The 22385-nt window shown below is 41.2% G+C and overlaps 1 protein-coding gene across 4 annotated transcripts; it reads left to right on the forward strand.

Annotated features, from left to right (window-relative positions):
- Positions 1-491: 491 nt before the first annotated feature.
- TSLIG2 (tRNA splicing ligase complex subunit 2) lies at positions 492-22312 on the forward strand. Of its 4 annotated transcripts, none has more exons than XM_087426312.1 (5): positions 492-621; positions 2532-2698; positions 5488-5614; positions 5761-5863; positions 7825-7844. In XM_087426312.1, the coding sequence occupies exons 1-4, from the start codon at positions 523-525 to the stop codon at positions 5842-5844; spliced, it is 477 nt and encodes a 158-aa protein (XP_087282438.1). In that variant the 5' UTR covers positions 492-522; the 3' UTR covers positions 5845-5863; positions 7825-7844. The 4 variants fall into 4 exon arrangements, with proteins under 4 accessions (XP_087282438.1, XP_014647183.1, XP_004435934.1 ...); XM_014791697.2 differs by adding an exon at positions 21911-22312 and having other exon boundaries at positions 493-621; positions 5488-5863; positions 7825-7899; XM_004435877.3 differs by having other exon boundaries at positions 494-621; positions 5741-5863; positions 7825-8412.
- Positions 22313-22385: the final 73 nt, after the last annotated feature.

Consider the following 22385-nt stretch of genomic DNA (forward strand, 5'->3'; position numbering starts at 1 on the left):
GGGTTACAGGGAATTAAAGTCCCTGGCCTTACATCACGTTGGAGGAGGATTAGGAGACAAACGATACACAGGTTAAAATAAGAACACCAAAAGAATTTCAGACGTGACAAGCGCCCTATTTGGGGTAACGTCTATCTGCCTTCCCCGCCTCTCCCCCGCGAGGCTGCCCTGAGGCTCCCTTTGGCCTCTGCCCTGAGATACCCTTTGGCCTCTGCCATTGGACGTCACTGGAGCGCGACCAATCGTGGCCGGCTCTGTGAACTTCGTTTTTCCCTTTCTGCCTGCAAGACTTGAAATGCCAGTGGTTTCCTGGGCAGACACTCCCTTCCCTTCCTTCGTTCTCCCCGGGAGTATTCCCCCGCCAGAGCCAGCCCGGTACCCCACCTTGCGAGAAAGTAGGAGCACGACGCGCGGCGCACCCAGACTGACGACACCCCCGAGTCCCCGCCCATTACGTCACTTCCGGGACGCTTCCTTCGCGGAGGCTTGTGGGTAGCTGGCCGGGGTCTCCTGGCGACGACGATGGCGGGGGATGTGGGCGGTCGCAGCTGCACGGATTCGGAGCTGCTGCTGCACCCGGAGCTGCTGTCCCAAGAGTTCCTTCTCCTCACCCTGGAGCAGGTCGGGCGCGCCGGGGCGGGTGGGCCTGCCGGGAGACGGGCTCGGACCTGAGCTCGCCCCCAGTAATCCTCGGTGGCGGTGGATACACCCGCCGCCGTCGCTCCTCCCGCTCGGATTGTGCCCCGCTCGACCCCGCACACACCGACCAGGTCTCCCCACGCCCCTATCCGTAAAAGAGACGTCCATAGAATATCAGGAATTCCCGGGAATTAGGACTTATCTTTTTGGGTCCTTGATGGCTCGGAAAGAGGAGTCCTGGGCGACCCCTGCGGCCGTATGTAAGTAAGGGCCTGGGGAAGCGAGGGACTCGTTAGAATAGCGATGAGGAGGGGTAGTCCTCCGGCACTATCAGGGCCGGAAAGCATCGGAGACGTCGCCCGTTCTCCACACTCTCACCTCGTTTGAAGATGAGGAAACTGAGTCCCAGAGAGGTGGAGTGACTTGTTCAAGGTGACACTAACGGTGAATGGTGCAGCCAGGAGGGCAACTCAGGGCTCCTGGCTCTTTTTCAGTTGATGTGGCCTCTGATAGTAGAGGAAGACAGTACTAAGATTAAAGTGGCAGAGAAGTACTGAAACTTTCCTTGGGGTGTTATGTAGCGTATTTTGTTGTTTTCCCGTCAGTACTCTAATTTCCTCAAGCCCTATTGTGGCTTATTTTAGTGATGTCAGTTACCTTTTACCTGTGGTTCTGAAACTTTTTAGGTACATCAGAATCACCCCGGGGCTTGTTAAAACACTGCTGGGGTCCCTCCCGAGTTTCTGATTCAGTAGGTCTGGGATGTGGCCTGAAAATTTGCATTTTTCACAAGGTCTTGCTGCTGGTCCAGGGACCACATTTTGAGAACCACTGCTCTGGAGCAGTGTTTTCTCTAATATGCCTATGAATTCTGTGGGAGTGTTGTCCAAGAGAATCCCCAGGGTATCTCCATACCTCTGAGTAAGTACAGGGTGAAAATTGGTAATAAACGATGGTCTGGTATAAGAGAGAAAATAAGTAAAATTTGTGTTTTCAAATTTTGAAGGAAAAAAAGTAATTGGGATAACTTTATCAGAGGACATAAATTGAATTTGTTTTGTCAGTTCTACTAAACGCAAATATTTCCAGGCCTTTCTGAATTGCAGTTGAAGAGCCCATAATCTCATTTCCATTCTTATTTTCCTTCCTAAATCCAAACTCTGTATCCATAACTACTCCTGTGCCTTATGCTATATGTTTTCCGGGATGTTGAGGACAAATTGGAAAATGAGGGAGAATGAGGTGATTTAGGTAGGGGTGATTGGACAATGCCTGGAAGCTACTTGAAAGGACTGGTGAAAACATGAGGGGCAGGTTGTTCTAATGAGGTACTGTTATCAGTATGATTATCAGTAAGGGGACTGCAGTTTCCATTTGAAATCTTAGTTAACTTCAATTTAAGAAGCACATTAGAGAAATGTGGGAAATAATATACAGGGTGAGGTCTCCAGCCTACTAATCTGATCATGATAGTAACACTCTAGATAGCTTTTTGACAGAATGTAGTGACTGTTATCATTGTTAGCTTTCTTTTGTCTGGTTTCCCCAGGCAGTTCCCCGTTTTCCCTTCATGGATTAGGATGATGCTGCTAGAAATGGTCTTCATGCCTGGTATGTTGTCTGAGCAGTTGTGGACAGCAGTCCTTGTCACACTGAGGGCATGTGACTGTTGTCTTTAAGATGAGGCTGAACCTAATATTTGCAGAGCTTAACCTATTTATAATACTGTTTCTTGCAGTACCATTTAGGATTCTTAAATGTGTGTCTAATTGCAAAAATTGTTTTATAATTCGTTATTTAAGCAGTGATGTTTTACCCTGTTAGGTAGGTAGTTGTTAGTTATTAAAATGAAGGATGTTGTTTTGAAATTATGTTTGTTTCCTTTTCCACAGAAGAGCATAGCTGTTGAAGATGATGTGAGAATGAACAAAGACAGTCTTGCTGATCTTTATGTCCAGCATGCAATACCATTGCCTCAGAGAGATTTGCCAAAGAATAGATGGGGGAAAATGATGGAAAAGAAAAGAGAACAACATGAGATAAAAAATGAGACTAAAAGGTACTTTTCAGTGGTTCTGGTTTTCATCTTACCTCACATATGACTAAACAATTTTGCTTTTCTTTTCTTCTCTAGGTAAACTTAAGTAAAAAAAAAAAAAATTCCTTTACTCCATAACTATTGAGCATCAGGGACTGTGCTTATAGCAGTGAATAAAACTGACAAAATCCCCTGCTCATATTTTAATTGGGAGAAACATAATAAAAAAGTTAAGTGAAATACATGGTATGTTACACAGTGATAAATGCTAAGGAGAAAAGTAAAACAGGGAGAAGGATTACAATTTTAAGTAGAGTGGCCAGGATCAACCTCGCCAAGAAATGACTATTCTGTAGAGAGCAAGCTCGAGTTCCAGGCAGAATACAAGAGCCTGGGTCAGAAGTGTGCCCATCATATACCAAGGATAGCCAAGAGGCCCTGGAGGCTTGGAGTGGAGAGTAGGGGAAAGAGGTTGATTGGAGGTGAGTGGGGGAGATTGTTTGTCACATCACATAAAGCTTTGTAAGTCATTGTAAGGATTTTGGCTTTGCTCTGAGATGGGAAGCCATTGAGGATTTTGAGCAGAGCGATGACACCATGTGATGACATTTTAGCAGGCTCACTCTGGCTGCTGACCTGAGAAGTGATGTAAGGTGCGGGGAGGGGAACAGGGAAACCAATTAGGAGGTTGTGCTGTAATCCAGGCAATAGATGGTGGTGACCTTGACTGAGGTAGAGGACTTGGTAAGAAGTAGTTGGGTTCTGGGTATATTTTGGAGGTGGAGCCAACAAAAGTTGCTGAATTGTGAGAAAAAAGTGGAGTCAAGTAAAACTTGAAGGTCTGAATAATACAGAAATGAAGAGACCGTCATATAGCTTCAGGTACACTATTGAAAATTTTTAAATTTCAGAAAATTTTTATAAAACCACAAGCAAATGAATTTCCTTTTTTAAAGAAAGTTACATTTGATTTATTACTGTATTTGGTAAGTTAATGAGAACAAAGTGTCCTAAAATCCCTAAGTGGGCTAGTTGTTTCTTTTCCTGTATATATTTTATCACAAATGGGTGCTGTTGATTAATTACTGAATTTCTTTTTAGAGCCTTGTGTTTGTAAGGTGCTGTCAGAGGCAGTGCACTAGAGAGTGGGAGAAATAGAGTGAGAGGGTGGGGGTGAGGGAGAGCACTAGCTCTGAGTTGGTTAGTGGTTTTAACCTCTAGTTATGAAGAAAAACTCATGCTTAATAGGGAGATTACTCCCCAAGTAGGAGAATAGTTGAAGAATACAACATGTATGCTCATAGTCTTTTGGAAAATAAATACATGTACAGTCTCACCTTTGATCAGGAACATGTTCAGTTCAGATCGAGCGTCATTTTAGCTTGATGGTTCCATATTGGTACAGGCTATGTATTAGTGTTAACTTTCATAAATCTATGCTGTATATATCTTAATTTACTTTTCTAGGCTCTTATTAAGGCAGTATTTTCTTCTTGATCCACACATTTAAGCACATTGTCCTTTCAGTACTGTTATACTTCATACGACAATCCCTTTTAGTCCCTCGATATCATTTTGGAAAGGATCTTTGGCTCTGTTTTAAAAAATCACAATTTGACTCTTGAATCAGAACATTAAAGCTGGAGGGATCTAAGAGATCATCAGGTATTGTTGAATCGCTTATTTATTTATCTGTGGAGGAACTGAGCTCCAGAGCAGTGTTGTGACGTGCCCAGGGTCACAGAGAGCTGGACAGATCCTTAGTGCAGGGCTTCTCAAACTTCAGTGTGCCTCTCGAACCTTAGATTGAACTCTCACAACTGGTGTGGCCTGCTCTCAGGCCCTCTGTTGCCCTTCTGCAGTGCTGGTGGGTGCACAGTGAGCTTATTTTTCATCTTCTACCAAATGATGTTCAGAGTGACCCAAGAATTGATGAGTTTGGCAAATCACCTAGAATCTGGTTACAATGCAGATTCTGAATTGGTACAGGTTGAAGCCTCAGAGTCTGCATTTCTTAACAGCTCCCAAGATGATACTTATGCTGCTGGTTCCTGGACCACACTTTGAGTAGCAAGACTGAAGGGTTCTTCCTAATAACTGGCTGCTCAAGTTCTTTTAACAGGCCTAATTAAAAGGTTTTTTCCATGAACTATTCTGTTGTTTCACTTGAGGTATAATGAATAAATGAATGCTTTTATTATTTATCTTTACCATGAAGAGTGGAAATTAGGTTTTCAGAAGCTAAATGCGAAGATTTGCCACATTTTAAAATTAAAATTTTACAAATGTTACAGTTACAGTTAGTTTAGCAAATGCCTTGGCTTTAGAGACCTTTAGTGAATGAAAATAGAATATTCTGCCGCATTGTTTGTAGACTACCACTGTGGTAGTCTTGGTATAGTTTTATAGTTTATTATACTTTCTAAATAATAATTGACACAGTCAAGATAACCCTATCAATAGGATGGTAATTTTTAAAAATTAAAAAAATTTTTTTTTAGTTACTAGGAAGAAATCCTGTTTTGAGTTCTAAGGTTGGTTGGTTGATTGTTTAAAAGTAATTGTATCTTGTGTATACATTAAAACTAAATTTACATTTCTTGTCAATAAATATTTTAAACTTCAAAGCACTAGAAAATTATCGTTTCACTTAGGGTGAACAGAAAATTATATTTCCAGTAGTCCTACATACAGTAGATTAGTCTTATCGGTAAATCGTTTTTGGTCACTGTTTGTTTTAATTTGGGTTTCAGTGAACTGGTTTGCCATTCCAGATGGTCTTTTTCATGAATACATCTCATTGATTTCAGGAGTAGCACTGTAGATGGGTTAAGGAAAAGACCCCTCATTGTGTTTGATGGAAGTTCAACAAGTACAAGCATAAAAGTGAAAAAGACAGAGAATGGAGATAACGATCGACTCAAGCCTCCCGCTCAGGCAAGCTTTACCAGTAATGCCTTTCGAAAATTATCAAATTCCTCTTCAAGTGTTTCACCCCTAATTTTGTCTTCCAATTTGCCTGTGAACAATAAAATGGAACACAATAATAATGACACTAAACAGAACCATGACTTAACGCATAGGAAAAGCTCTTCGGGCGCTGTGAAGTCACCACCTTTGTCCCCTGTTGGAACTACTCCGGTGAAATTAAAGCGAGCTGCTCCTAAGGAAGAAGCCGAGGCTGTGGTGAGTATGGGGTGGTTTCCATCCTAAGAAGAGAGATGAATGAAATTTCTGAGCAGTTGGCCTCATAGCTGAGGTGGGTCAGCTATGCTACTGAACTTGAACCCTTAAATGATCTGTTTTATTTTACATCTCATTTCTCATCTCATTTCTCAGTGTTTGAACCCCAGAATTTTAAAATCCCTGATGATAAGCCCATGCTTTCTAAAATGCACTTAATTTATTTCTGCTTAAAATGTGTAAAGAGAGAGAGTCTCTTAGCCGCTTTTCCTAGATTTTCTCATTTAGATCCTTTAACATCTTGGAACTAAAAGAGAGGAATATTCCTTTGTTAGCGAGGCTCAGAATGTCAAGTAATTTGTCCAGGTTCACACATTTATTAAGTAGCATTTTAGAGCTTGACCTTAAGTCTGTCTGTTTTGCACTTGCCTTAAAACCACATGAGAATCTTTAGGACTGACCACTTGCTTCCCCTACCCCTCAAATGTTCCTATCTTTGGAAGGATAGAGGAAGTTTGGGGGAATCCGCTACGTTGTGTTCTACTGTACATTTACAGTTACCTTTGTGGAAAGGAGGAGGAGGGTGTCGGATAAGAGTAGGAAGAATAATTCAGACCTCAAATATTGCAATAAGAAGGAGCTTCAAGGATTTTTTTTCAGTCTCTTAAAAAGCATTTTTCTACCCAAGGGGATTTTACTCTTTCAGTGAGGTATGATATTTTTTCTTTTAATCTTTTCTGGTATTGATCTTGGATTGTGAGGTTGAGGGAGGAGATGGGCTAGGCAAGGAGGAAGCAGATCTGGAGCAGTCAGTGGTTCTTAACTGAATGTGAAGCCGGGTACCTGAGGGTTACTGTAGATATTCAATAAGAACATGATTGCATTTTAACCTTGTTCCCAACACAGACATAGATGAATCTTGTGAATTTGCTGTTTTCTTGTTGAACTTGAGGGGTGACACAAGTCTCGAGGATTTGTGAGTTTGTTTTGCAGAAGAAAGAGAATGCCTTCGGGAAGATCATGATCACTGGCTGGCCAGCCCCCAGCAGCCCTTGCAGATTGCACAGAAGGCTTATCGGGAGTGACCCCTTTGTTTCTCTGAAGCTCCTCCTGCCAAGCCCCTTAGTTCTATAAAACCCCCCTGCTTTTTGCTCTTGTTAAGGCAGGTTTGAGGGAACCCATGCTCCTACCTTCTCATCTTGGCCAACTCGAATGGGGCCTTTCTCCATCTCCAAGCATTGATGTCTCAGTGTTTGGCTTGCTGTGCATCCGGCACATGAACTTCAGATTAAGAGGTTCCGAATCAAGTGCACCTTAGGATCACCTGGAAGAGCTTCCAAAAAACCCAAACAGAAGTCAGAGCCTCGTCTCTGCCACCTGCTTGGATTTTGATTTAATTGGTTCTGGGATCAGGGCCAGGCTTGGGCATGTTTGTTAGTGCCCTGGGTGATTCTAATATGCAAACATTTGAAAACCACAGCTCAAAGAATGGGAGCCAGGGGAGGATAGCTTTTTTTCCTCGTCTCCTAAAATTTTTTCCCACCAGATGGCAGCAGTGATCTACCATTCATATGTTAGTAGTAAACCTTGGTGGTTTAAAATGTCCATTTCAGGGGCCGTCCCTGTGGCTTAGTGGTTGGGTGCGGGCGCTCCGCTACTGGCAGCCTGGGTTCAGATCCCGGGCGCGTACCGACGCACCGCTTCTCCGGCCATGCTGAGGTGGCGTCCCACATACAGTAAGTAGAAGGATGTGCAGCTATGACATACAACTATCTATTGGGGCTTTGGGGAGAAAAAGGGAAAAAAAGGAGGAGGATTGGCAATAGATGTTAGCTCAGGGCCGGTCTTCCTCAGTAAAAAGAGTTAGCTCATGGTTGATCTTCCTCACCAAAAAAAACCCGTCCATTTCAGTTATTCTCTGATATTTCTGTAAGTATAAACTGATTTCTCTTCATGTCTTTCAGAATAACCTGAAGCCCCCAGAAGCAAAGAGGAAGATACAACATGTTACATGGCCATGAAGGAAAGTTTCCAAAAATGTAAATATAACTGTAACTAGTTTTTCAAACATGTTCACATACATTGACAGTATTTACAGAGATCCTGATTGTTATGGAATTTTCTTAAGAGATTTAAAATTACGTTCAAAAAAATAGTCTTGTCTTTCTTTTCTTCCTTCCCTCTCTTCCTTTTTTAAAAAAATTATTGCCTTTCATGCCCTGATTAGGAAAGAATTTTTTTTAAATGAATGGCTTAGTATAAGTCTTTTATATTGACCCTAGTCAAATCATTAGCTGCAAGTCTGGTCCAAAGCATCTGATGAATTTCAGGAATTATCCTCATTAGTCTATTTTAGTCTTTGGGGGAATTTGAGATTTTTTAAAAACTCAAATATTTTAGTAGTTCACAATTTTTATTTCTTTTCCCAAGCAAAAGAATATAACAGTTCCTCACGATATTTTAGCAAATACTGCCAAACTCATCCTCAAGGTTCACCAAGAAAAGCATATTTATAGTGCTGCCAATAAACTGTTCAGAATATATGGATAAAATTGCTGTTCTTTAAGTGCTTGCATTGCTTCTTCCCGTAAAAATCAGGAGAGAAATCAGTGCTTGCTATTGCTCCTTTCCTTGAAGTCATAATAGAATTGATTTATTCTGAGTTGACTGGTCAGTCTTGACCCTGGTCCACCCTTGAGAATATTCTTGTCATGCAGCAGCCCTCCCTACTCTTTTCATGAGCAGTCTGTGATCTCACTCTGTGAGCTCAGGTGTCACTCCCTCCTAGGAGCTTACTCTTTTCAAAATGAAGCTAACTGTAAAATCTTTGGGTGAAGTAATCACGTTAGAAGTGGTACCCGATGGCAGGAAGTTTAGAGACTTGGAAGAGGGGGGATAGAATTCTAGAACTTAAGAGAGTCCAGGGAGTATGGCAGTGATGGGGAAAACTCAGCGTGATCTGGAGTAGGCAGAGAGGAGATGCTGAAGTCAGAAGTCAGCACAGAGTGATGGCGTAGAAGTGTGCCAGCTGGACGGGGCTCCCTGCTGGTGTAGTATGGACAGCTTCCCACAGGGCTGTCACACACAGAAGTATCTGGTAAGGTTTTGTGTTTGTGTTAAATTGGTATTCTCATTCCACTTGTATAATGGAAGTCAGTGGGAAAATAGGGTACACCTTATATTCATGAGTTCTAGTGTCCACTTTTCTGCTATATATTTCTAACCAAGTGCAAAGGATAGTTTATACTTTGTCCCTTGTGTGATTGATCTTCAGATTGGGGTTTGCCTTTTCAATACTTTTTAGAGGAGTCTCATTCTTCTTTTGATTTGTTCAAATAAGCATTTTAGTTCAGCTATTCAATAGCCTTACAAAAAATTAATTCAGCCTTGCTGGTAAGTACTGTACTAAAACTCTAACCCTGTAGTTTTTAGCCATTCTGCCTTTATCCAGACTGTAAATTTGTACACATAAGACAAAATTGATACACACTAAGTGTTGCTAAATTGTTAATGTTATAGTAAATTGTTAAATATATAGTTATCTGCAGGGCTGATACATGTAATATTGTTGAAGGACAACTGTGATCCTATACATAATTGTATGTTAAGGGAGATTTTAAAAGTGCAGATTTTAGGGTAGAATGACAAATTATATTTGGTTGTCCCCTCTGCTTCCATCTGCATTTCTCTCTCAGTTAAGAGAGAGTTAGCATTTGACAGTTTTAAGTCAGTGGAAACTTATTTTTAGTTACTCAATAAAAGTAATTTTTAATTTGTATATTTAACTTACAGAGTAGGTTGGTAATAACAGCTGAACTGTGTAACATTGTTGCTTCAAATTGAAGTTTATATTATGAACACTCAGAATCAGTGCTCATATAGCAGCATATTATTGAGCTATTTTGAGTTTGAAATGTGGAGAAGCACTAAACCATGTACTTTGTATTATATAATACCTACATCTTAGCGTGCTGTGCCTTCTCGAGGTGTATAGATGCAGCTTGTCCTGATATGTCTTTCTCCACATAATGAAGCCTGCTGAGTGATTGGACTCTGAAGCAGAAGTGTTGGGAATCCTATGTTTTGAAGTGTTGCTTTGGTGTGCTTTAAAGGTTAGAAGGACTTGATTTGAATGGTGAACAACTTTGGAATACTCTTTGCTTGTAACCTGGGTTAATATTGTTGCTCTTGATTCTCTATTCCAGTAAAGCCAGCTTTTCTTATTATTGGGGTAGGCAGGTGATTGACATTAGAGTCAGTAGGTGGCTTCTGAGATGTAGTTACAGGCACTTGACCACTTCCTGCCATTGGCAGGTGGTCTTGTTCTTTTCTCTCTCTCTCTTTGGTTCCCTGTTTTCCTTTTTCTTATCCTCTTTTCCCATATTTTTCCTCCTTTCTGTAGAGCCTAAGCTTTAGGCTTGGGTTTGCAGGTCATACTGCTTGGCCTTACTCATTCCCTGAGGGGTGAAGAGAGGCTGACCCCCAATCCTCTTACACTTGAGGGATCATAGACTGCTGTGTGAATTCTGGAAAGTCTCAAGACCCTGCAGCACCCAGGCGCTCAGTTGCTTCCCAGTGGCTGTAAAGGCAGCACAGTTTACCAAAATAGCTTTTATTACCTAGACAGCTACCAGGCACTTTGGAAAGTGGGTTCAGCTACTGCTAGGAGGCCATAATATTTTTGCTAGTATTAAAATTCTTCAGAATTTTCATTATTCTTTGAAATAATATTTTGGTTGATGTAAGTTTTGAGAGAGGATTCTAAAACTGATCTAGCGACTCATTCAATAGCAATGACGTTTTTAAAACTTACATTAAGTGAAACTGCCAGTAGATTAAATCATATGTAAGAGCTTCCTCTATTTACTACTGCGGAACTTCAGTAATTTTTAGAGGCTACAAAATGGTCAAGACGTTTTTAAGTGTGCTCTTTTATTAAATGCTTGTGCAGGTTTTGTAATTCAGTACAGAAAGTTTAACCTTGTAATGTACATTTTTGTATGTAAAAAGTCTTTTAAGTAGCCTTATCCTTATTTAAATAAACTGAATAAAATTATTGAGTAGGTGTCATTCCTAAAAAAATAAAGTGGAAAAATACTCTGTAATGACTTGATCTCTTTTTATTTGAGCAAACGATATCAAACAGTGTTATTCTTTATAGTACAGCCTTCTGTACTTGGATTGATTGGGATCAGGATCAGGCGTGATCCCAGTAGTTCAGCCACATCTTGGGGCCCCTGCTGTGAAGTGGTGGGTGCTAGAGTGGCCTGGGGTTTGGATATCCTGACACTACAGGGGCTAACATGTTGATTGCCACTATGCCTTGAGGGATGGAAACGGACAACCCCCGAACCTTATCCCCTCTAAGCTTTCTTAACAAAGGGGGACAAACCAGTTGAGGGATTATTTGTGTTTGGGGTGATCTTAAAAAAGTTAATTTCTAAACTGGTATCTTAATATTGGAGACTGAAGCTCTAAATTGACTAACTTGGAAAAGCCTGGAGTAACCTTCTACCTTGAACTTAAAAAGTAGATCCTTCATTTTTTGTCTGGACAAGAGAGACAAAATCTTATTTCCATTTAGATTGTTTTTGCTAAAGTGCTTTTTAGTAACTGAAGTGCTGTACTCTGTCAGTTATTATTAAACTTGGTTGTCTTCCCTATTGTGGCAGAAAAAATAAAGATGTGAATTAATTAAGTTCCTGCTCAATGAAATAATGGATAATCATAATGACAAACAAATCAAACCGAGTCATGAAATAGTGAGGGATGGGGAAGGTAGGGTGAGGAGCTACTTTAAATATGGTGGTTAGGAAAGGCCTCTTCAAAGAGATTATATTTTGGGGAAAATAGTTATGGAAAGTTTTCAGGAGAAGCATCCTACGTGTGATAGATTTTAAATGGCTGCATATTCTTTGTTGCTCCTCCCATCCAAGGTGGAGTCTGTTTCCCACCACTTGACTATGGACTGGCCTTGTAATTCACTTTGATCAAATGAATGCTTCTGCTCTTACTCTTGGACGCCTGCTGCAGCCATGCAAAAGAGCCAGCTAGAAAAACATGTCCCAGCCAACAGCCAGCACCAACCACCAGAGACGTGACTGTTAGTCACCCATCCCCACTCTAGCTGCCAGGTGACTGTGGCTGCACGAGTGTCCCAGGTGAGACCAGCCCAAAGAGCTGACTCAGAATCCTGAGCAAATAGAATGGGGGTTGTGTTCAGCCACTAAGTGTTGGGGATGGTTTGCTATCCAATACTGGATAACCAAGATACCAGACAAGGGCAAAGGGAAACCCCTGAGGCTGTTAGAACAGAAAAACTGATGTGCCTCAGATCAGTGAGACAGCAGGGAGGGTCATATAAAATCAAGTCAGAGAAGATAGGCAGGAGCAGGTGGTGTGGGATCTTATGTAGGCCACAGTAGACTTTGGATTTGATTCTAAGAGCAGTTGGAAGCTGTTAACTGTGTTCAGGCTTAACCAAGTGTTCAGTTTAGTCAAAAGACAGAAATAAGACTAATTAAATAAGTATGTAACAGCCCTAAACATTTTTTTCTCTAGTAAAATTATCCCAGTTTTTTTTTAGCCTATTTGAACTAAAATATTTATATTTCTTTGACAAATAATTAAACCTTAGAAGGCTATAAAGTACCAGTAAGAGATATTTTTTATAAATATAATGACACCGTATCTAGCTAAGCCTTCTGTTATGTCTATTCTGCCCTGCTGTATAGTTTTTTAAAATAAACCTTTAAAAAATAAAGCTTTTAGGGAAGTTTTAGAGTTATAGAAAGTGCCGAGGTAGTCCGGTTTCCATGTACTACACACCGACTTCCTCTATTACTCATATACATTGGTATGGTACATTTATTGAAGTGAATCAATACTGGTATGTTATTCGTAGATGAAGTTCATAACTTTATTCAGATTTCCTTAGTTTTTATCTAATGTCCTTTTTCTGTCCCAGGATCCCATTCAGGCTACCACCTTACATTTAGTCATCATACCTCCTTAGACTCATCTTGGCTGTGACAGTTTCTCAGACTCTTCTTAAATTTTTGATGACCTTGACATTCTTGAGGCATACTGGTTAGGTATTTTGTAGAATGTCCCTCAGTTTGAATTGTCCCTCATGTTTTTCTCATGATTAGACTGGGGTCGTGGGTTTTGGGGGGAAGGTCATAGAGGTAAAGTGCCCGTTTCATCACATATGAAGGGTACATACTGTCACCATGACTTACCACTTTTGAGGTGAATGGTGGTCACCCAGCTGAGGCACTGTTTGTCAGGTTAGTATACAGTCACTCTTCTTCCTTCTGTTCATACTATACTCTTTGGAAAGAAGCCACTTAAGGAGTAGGGAGTTATGCTCCACCTTGCGAGCCAAGTATCTACATAAATTATTTGGAATTCTGTGCAGGAGATTTGTCTGTTCTCCCCCATTTTATTTGTTTATTTAATAATTTGTGTCAATGTGGACTGAGATACTTATACTTTGGGTTATAATCTAATGCTTTTTTTGCTCAAATTGTAGCTTTGGCCATTGAAAACTCTTTCAGTTGGTTCCTGTGTCCCTTTGACTTAACCTCATCATTGTGGTTTCTTTTGAGCACTTCCTTACTTTCTGGCACTACAAGAAGCTCCAGGTTCATCTTCTATATCTCCTACCCCAGTCCTAGACTCAGCCATTTCTCCAAGGAGCCCTGGTTCCTTTTATTGAAGAATGGTGTTAGAAAGCAAGATCTAGACACTACATGTGCTCATTGCTACTGGGCTGTCATTGCTTTTAGCCCTTCTCAACTGACAGAGCAAGGAAATATATATGTGTGTGTACACTAACCACTGTATTTACACATACTTAGAAATATTTCTGTACATAATTGTATCTTAGTAAGCTAAACATGAATTCATACTGATGTCTCCAACTCTAATCCATTAGCATATGGATCGTTCTAGACTTCCCTTGCTTGCTTGTCTGTACTTCCCACCCCAATATGAGAAACCTGGCTCCCACCACCCACCATCCATTTACTTAATTGTTCAGTTTCAGTGTACATGTGTAACAGCTGCAGAATTGTAACCTGCACCCATGTGGGAAACAACTGTATCAGAGTACAGTGATTAAGTACAGTTCCTTTTGCCTTTATTCTTACAGACTCTACTCATTTCCAATGTTACTTAAGTCATATCACTTTTTAAAAAATATGTTTCCAGTTTTATCATTTTAATGAAAAAGAGAATGTCAACTTTTTTCTATTTTCTTAAATAAACCAAACAAACTCCGTGGACAAACATATCATTCTTTGAACAGGTGTTTACTGTATTTACACTCTAAATAAGGAGTCTGAATAATAAGACATGGTCCCTGCCCTCAAGGGGCTTCCTTTTATCAATCCCAATTGATTCCATCTAAACATTCAAATCATTTGAGAAGGAATCTAAAGAACATTTAATAATTAAAGTCACAGTATTCTGTACACTACATAGTTTACCAGTTACGTTTTTAATTCCTTGATGCCTGAGGAAACCAACCAAAAACAGAATGGATTTTTCTTTTAGAAGATCCCTTCAGAACCCAGGAGATTTTTTTCCTCCTTTGCTAATTGTATAACTGCTAATAGGTGTCTTGGGATGAAGTTATGCTGCTCTTATTTTTGTAACAGATTTATTTGTTAATCTCTCTCCATTCCTTTTGGCAATCTTAGAAAGGTCATTTTCCTAGTTCATGGACACTTCGGCATGTGTGTTGCCCAGACCTTTCCTTTTCAGTGTTTCAGACAAACTCATGTATTCAGAGACGGCATTTCCTCCATAATCATCTCTCTGTGTAAGAAAATAATGTGTGTTTTATTTTGGATTTAATGCTTTCACTTAAAGTAAGTCAAATGATGGATTTTTCTAATTCTTTTCCAGTAGAGGTTATTCAGACTGTAAACACAATCTAATCCAGCACTCTGATTTTACAGAAGAGGAAACTGATGTGCAGAGAGAAAGTGACTTCTCTAAAGGCATGCAGTGAGTTGGTGGCAGAAGAGTGACTAAAACCTAGATCTCTTGCCCTTCTCTATTAAACCAGAGATAGAAGCCCCTCTGTCCTGGGAATAAAGTGTCCGAGGGTGCCAACTTTTAGAAAAGCAGTTATTCATAAAGACAGTCAACTAGGCTAATGGAGAGAAGAGATGTAAGTAATACAGAACTTTGTAGCAGTTAGATTTTGCACTGTCATCAGAAGATTTCCCTCAGGAAGGACAAGGGGCTAGGAGTCAGACGACCTGAGTTCTAGTGTGTTTGCCTCTATTAAAGTGAGCTTTATTCTTTCTGGGCTTCCGTTTCCTCCTCTGTCAAGCAGGTGGATTCCACTCTGATCCTTAAGTCTCTTCTAGATCTTCTTTCTCTATATTTCTACCTTATACTTTTCCTTGAGCCCCCTTAGTCTGTCATTTAATGGCCAGGCGGCAAATGAGAGGTGCCCACAAGTCTGAATGAGCATCATTAAAGATGATCAAGAATTGATTTTATATTTTATGTATTTTAAGTCTCTAATACTATTAATCGATACACAAATTAATTCCACTTTTATTCTGCTTTAGTATAGCTAATTTTTTAAAAATTTTTTTCAAAAGGCATTAGGTTTATTTGGCTGATTTATAACTTGAGGGCAGGCCTCTGCTTACAGATTGGATTGTGTCCATTTGCAGAAAGTCAGTGATGTGTTCTAAATATACCCTGCTCTGTCTATGTTGATGACAAGGATTTCTCTGATAGCCTCTAAAGTCTGCTCCATCAACAGCAGTGAGGTCTTTTGCAGACGTTTCTTTAAAGTTTTTCCAGAGATTAAGCTGTTACTAAGGACAATATTGAGACAGTAGTGATCAGCTAGTTCAGGGCTCATTGCACCACGGCAGACACATTTACTGAGCTGCTGCTGTGTTCAAGGGCCAAACAAGGTGACTGCCTCTTAAGGGAAACTGCTTTCAGTTACTTCAGTGACTGGATTCTCATCGTTTTGGTCGAAGGTAGACTAGTTTATTAAGAATTTTACAATATCCTGCGTATTAAATATTACTACAAAATTTAAATATATAATTTATTCTACAAGATAGTTATGTATTTAAATGAAAGCTTAAGAAACTGAAATACAGATGGTCCCTGACTTACAGTGATTCCACTTAACGATTTTTTTTAATATAATTTTTTTTTTTTTTTTTGCGGGGAAAGATTCACCCTGAGCTAACATCTGTTGCCAATTTTCCTTTTTTTTTTTGTGAGAAAGATCAGCCCTGAGCTAATATCTGATGCCAATCCTCCTCTTTTTTTTTTGTTTGTTTTTTTACTGAGGAAGATTGGCCCTGAGCTAACATCCACGCACATCTTCCTCCGCTTCATATGGGATGCTGCCACAGCATGGCTTGACAAGAAGTGCGTTGGTGTGTGCCCGGGATCCAAACCTGCAAACCCTGGGTCGCCGAAGTAGAGCACATGCACTTAACCGCTTGCGCCACTGGGCCAGCACCCCTTCTTTTTTTTTCTTTTCCCCAAAGCCCCAGTGCATAGTTGTATATCCTCGTTGTAAGTCCTTCTAGTTCTTCTATGTTAGCTGCCGCCACAGCATGGCAACTGACAGACTGGTGATGCGGTTCTATGACCGGGAAACGAACCTGGGCTGCCAAGGCAGAGACCGCAGAACTTTAACCACTAGACCATCAGGGTTCACCCTTGACTTATGATTTTTGACTTTTATTGATTGATTGATTGATTGATTGATTGATTGAGGAAGATCAGCCCTGAGCTAACATCCATGCCAATCCTCCTCATTTTGCTGAGGAAGACTGGCCCTGAGCTAACATCCATGCCCATCTTCCTCCACTTTATGTGGGACGCCGCCACAGCATGACCTGACAAGCGATGCATTGGTGCGTGCCCGGGATCCGAACCCGGGCCGCCAGCAGTGGAGCACGCGCACTTAATCACTACGCCACGGGGCCGGCCCTGATTTTTGACATTATGATGGTGTAAAAGCAGTACACATTCAATCGAAACCATACTTTGAATTTTGATCTTTTTCCTGGGCTAGCGATATGTGTGTGCTATGATCCTCTCTCATGATGCTGGGCAGTGGCAGCAAGCCACAGCTCCCAGTCAGCCACGTAATCACGAGGGTAAATAACCAATACACTTCCAACCATTCTGTACCCAGACAACCGTTCTGTTTTCACTTTCAGTACAGTATTCAATAACTTACATGAGATACTCAACACTTTGTTATAAAATAGACTTTGTGATAGATGATTTTGCCCAGCTGTAGGCTATGTAAGTGTTCTGAGCACGTATAAGGTAGGGTGGGCTAAGCTATGATGTTCAGTGGGTTAGGTGTATTAAATGCATTTTTTTTTTTTTTTAAAGATTTTATTTATTTATTTTTTCCCCCAAAGCCCCAGTAGATTGTTGTCTGTCATAGCTGCACATCCTTCTAGTTGCTGTATGTGGGACATGGCCTCAGCATGGCCGGAGGAGCGGTGCGTCGGTGCGCACCCGGGATCCGAACCCAGGCTGCCGGCAGCGGAGCGCGCGCACTTAACCGCTAAGCCACGGGGCCGGCCCCTTAAATGCATTTTTGACATGATATTTTCAACTTACGATGGGTTTATCAGGACACAACCCCATCATGAGTTGAGGAAGATAAAATCAAGGTAAGTCTCAACATCGTAGAATGTCACCAAGAGGAATTAACTAATGCAATGTTTATAGTTAGGATTTCTTATGCTCAAAATTAGAGGAAAAAAGCTTACTCTGACTTCTTGAATGTAAGGAACAATTCTGCTGGAAACAATACTTAAGAATAAAAACCGTAAAAGCATTGAAGAGCTGACAGGCAAAAATCTAAGAGAACACAAGAACCCAAAGAAGTAGGCCATTTTGTTTGACGGTCTGTGGAAATTGAGCCATGGTTTAGGTGACTGACGTAAAGGAGAGAGAAGTCAAAGCCCCGAGCCCCCCAGGATAGGAAACCTAATAGCAACGACCCCGAAGAGCAATCCCACATGGGAAAGGTGAATTAGAAGTAAACCTGCCCTGATGAGGGAAGGAGGAAAGAAAAGAGGGCAGGAAGAGAAAAAAACAGGAAAATAGGAAGAAGGGATGGGGGGGTGGAGGTGAGAAGCAAGCAAGCAGGGCCTTATACAGATGTGTCCCCAAAATTTACATCCCCAGGATGGTGAAAGACATGAGGGAGTGACTTGGAAGTAGTTCCAGTCTGGTGGTGCTCCAGCCTGGTGGCAGAGACAACAGGAATCATCTCTGCAGGAAGACATGCTCATTGTAAGCCTCGGGAAACACCCACAGATAATTTTTTAAAGGCAGAGACTAGCACACGTCAAAATTATCCAAGCATGCAAGGAAACAATGTACCAAGCACAGGCTGCAGCAGAAGCATCGGGTGGTAGAGACTGACCCCCAGAGTTTTCATGGGTTGGAATGATCAGGTAAAGATCAAGCAAGTTTGCTTGCTGTGTTTAAAGAAAAAAGACAAGCTTTAAAATAACCATCCAGTACAGGAAACTATAAAGTGTGTAACATATGTATTTTTAATTTATTTTTATTGAGATATCATAAAATACTGTAAAGTTTAAAAAATCTTATACAGCTCAGTGAATTTATATATATTTAAATATGTAACCACTACCCAGATCAAGATATAGATCAAGGGTTGGCAAACTTTTTTTTTTTTTTGTGAGGAAGATCAGTCCTGAGCTACCATCCAATGCCAATCCTCCTCTTTTTGCTGAGGAAGATTGGTCCTGGGCTAACATCCAAGCCCATCTTCCTCTACTTTATGTGGGAGAAGTGGTGTGTCAGTGTACACCCGGGATCCGAACCTGCGAACCCTCGGGCTGCTGAAGCGGAGCACGTGCACTTAACCACTACACCACCGGGCCGGCCCAGGCAAACTTTCTATAAAGAGCCAGACAGTAAAAATGTTAGGCCTTCTGGGCCACACAATATGTAAGTGAGTGGGTGTGGCTGTGTTCCAGTACAACTGTTTTTAAGAAAACAGGCAGTGGGCAGGGTTTAGCCCATGGGCCATCGTTTGCCAACCTTAATACATAACATTTCCAGCGTCCCAGAAGTTTCCCTCATGTCCCTTCCCAGGCAGAGAGGTAACCACTGTTCTGACTTCTATCTCCATAGTTTAGTTTTACGTGCTAATGTTTGTTTTGTGCACTTTTATGTATGTGTTTTATTTCACAATTTAATAAGTCTTGCTTAATAAAAAGGATTATCATAGAACTATATTATTTTAGAGCCAGTCAGAAATATCATTCAATGGAGTGATTCCCATCCCATCTCCAGAGGAGATGGGTAGAGTTGGGGTGCAGTTTTGTGTGTGGTTGGACTCAAACTTCAAACTCCCTCTCCTGAGACGAGTGTGGCAGCTCAAATCGCACTTCACTTCTTTCAAGATCTTTCCCTTTATCTTTGGCTTTCAAAATTTTGACTATGATGTGTCTGGGTATGGATCTCTTTGCATTTTTCCTGGTTTGAGTTTGTTGACTTTCTTGGATGTGTGTTTTTAGATTAATATTTTGCATCAAGTTTGCGGAAGTTTTCAACCGTTAGGTCTTACAGTACTTCTTCTGTCCCTTTTCTCTCTCCTCTCCTGGTACTCCCATTATGCATACATTTGTGCACTTAATGGTGTCTTAGATTTCTCTGAGGCTGTGTTCATTTTTCTTCATTCTTTTTTTCTCTGTTTTTCAAATTTCATCTCTATTGATCTATCTTCAAGTTCACTGATTGTTTTTTTTCTCCCCACTCAGCTCTACTATTGAGCCCCTCTAGTGAAGTTTTCTTTTTGTTATTGTGCTTTTTGACTCTAGAATTTCCATTTGATTCTTTTTTTAATGTTCATATCTTTATTGGAATTCTCTATTTGATGAGGAATTGTTATCATACATGTTCCTTTAATTCTTTAAACGTGGTTTCCTTTAGTTCTTTGAACATGGTTATAATATATGTTCAGCCAGTGTTTGGTCAGAGGTTCTGCTTGAGCACTTTGAGCTAATAAGACTTCTGCTCTTGGCTGGTGGTCTGTGTTTGGGTTGGAGAATGCTTTCAAGTCTGCTCCACATCCCACGCTGATTGCTCCTGAGTGGTGCAATCCATTCCATGCCCACAGTCTTCTGGACCCCCAGGGTAAATGGGATCCCAGGAGGGCTCTTCTTAGCCGTCTCTTTCCCTGGTTCTCTCTGTTAAACTTCTGGATGATCTGCCATTTTGCATTTTGCTGCTAGTATCATAGAGCTACCAGCCCCCTCTTAATTGCTTGCCACCAAGATCTCTGTAGTTTTTGACATTCCCCTTAGGCACAGATTTCTGCATTCTTGGTACCAAATAAAGTCAGTCCTCTCCTGCAGAGCTGCTGAGCTACCAGTTCACTGAGCCTGCCTCTCCCCCTGGGAGCTGGAAGGTCCTGCTTCTCCTGGACTAGCACTCCTTACGACTAGGTGCTGGGAGGGGAGGATGGTGGCCCCTGGTCTTCTCAGATTGCCCCTTCTGATGTGGAGCCTCCACCCTATGAGCAGGCTGGAGCAGGGGCAGTCGGAGCCCCAGGATGCTCAGCCTGTCCCACCTGGGTCAGAGCCCTAGACCAGCAGGAGCCCTTCCCTTCCTGACTGCACCCGCCCAGAGTAGATGGCCCGGAGCAGAGCTCCTGTCACGTGAAGCTGGGGAGGGGGGTGAGATGGGATCAGGCTATGGCTCAAACGCCACAGACTCTCACTGTTTTTATTAACATGTAGTAGATTTTCCTGAATAAATGTTTCTTCATTTGCTGTATGCTTTTGGGAAATTTTCAGAGACTTTAAGTTATTCAGTTTATATATACACAGTTTTCCCAGTTAAATGGTTGTTTCTCTGGGAAGAGCGTCTCTGAGCTCTGCATACCACCAATCCGAAAGTCCCACCCAGTCAGCACTTTGAGCCTTGGCTGGGCTGCTTGGAGTCTGGTCTATGCATGCATGGTTCAGTTGTCAGCCAGGATTTGTAGAGATTTCATACAAAGAGCTTGGGGCTCTCTTTTCTAGAATTTTCCCTCTTGCTTTCAAGGGGCTGTTTTTCCCAAACTCTGGCTTCTGGTTCTTCAAGCCAGTAAGACTGCAGGTTTTCTAACAGGGTTTTAGCTACCCTGTTGGAGCCGCCCTTGGGTAAAAACCATAAAAATGTGAAACCCACCCATTGCCATTCTTTTCTTCGGGTGTCCACTACCCTCCAAAGTCTTCCTGCTTTGGGTCATGCTCCAGTGTTTGCAAAATTTTTAAAAATAGTTTGTCCAGAATGGTTGTTACTTGAGGGAGGATTAGTCCAGTAGGAGCTACTTACTGGAAGCGTGACTCCCCCTAACCATTAATTTAAGGCTGGACATGACTCGTGTATTTGTGGTTTTAATGAGGAACAAGATGTTGAATAATGAAATTTAGAAAGCTTTTACTTTTTTTTTTGGGAATTTTGCTATTTTAAAAAGCACATCTGCAAGAATGCTGTTAACTTTTATTACATATGAAGTAACTAATGTAAGATTAATATAAGATATTATTACTATAGTTAATGTAAGATAATATAAGAGAGCAAAACAACTAACAAGGTGGAGTTATTCCTTTTAAGCAAAGCCTCAAGCTAACTGTAAACCCAGAAAGCCTGTCTCAGACATTATCAAACACTTCTCGTGGTGACCAGCACTCAGATTAAGAGACTGACTTCACATATGTTCAGCACAGATGGGACTTGATTTCCACCAGATTTTCTGTTGCACAGCATATAGTTTATCATATTGCATTGTCTTAGAAAACTAAGGACAAAAAGTCACTATTGTTACCATTCTAAAAAGAGAAATATGCAAATGCCTTGTCTCATAAATGGCTCAGTGCTTTCCAACTATATACTGTGCTTTCAAAGATGATTTTATAGACTACTGCCAAACGAAGAGCTCAGGGTGTTACCTTTATAGCAGTGATTCTGTCTGTCTGTCTTTTACTGTCTTTCTTATCTTTTCAGAAACACCTACTGAAGGCTTCCAGTGTGCCCTAATTGCTCGGTGTTGAGAATGTACAGATGAACGAGATATCATCTCTGGCTTCGAGGTGCTAGTGTCCTTTTGTAATCCTTCACTTTATGGAAGAGAAGGCAGGTCAGTGTAAGATGTGGATCCATGACACTGGGATGGCACCAGGCGCTGTCAAGAAAAGGACCCCAAAACTGCCTTCACTGTCATTAGCTCAGATCCTGTAGCTGATGTTACTGCATCAAATGCGGAGCATTAAATTCCAAGAGAAAGAAAGTCTGGGAGAGGGGGACAGAGAAGGTAGCCAGGAAGAGGTTGTTGTGCTGGCTGAAGGCTTTCTTGGAAATAAAAGGCGTGATGCAATTTCAGTCATACTGACCCAGCCCATCAGAACTTGCACTTCACACAGTGATCAGTGGACATGAAATGAAGTGTTGTTTATACTTAGAACCTTAATGTGTAATCATT

This window comes from Ceratotherium simum, chromosome 40 (genome assembly GCF_057802395.1).
Source record: "Ceratotherium simum simum isolate JZ-2026a chromosome 40, ASM5780239v1, whole genome shotgun sequence".
Taxonomy (NCBI): Eukaryota; Metazoa; Chordata; class Mammalia; order Perissodactyla; family Rhinocerotidae; genus Ceratotherium; species Ceratotherium simum.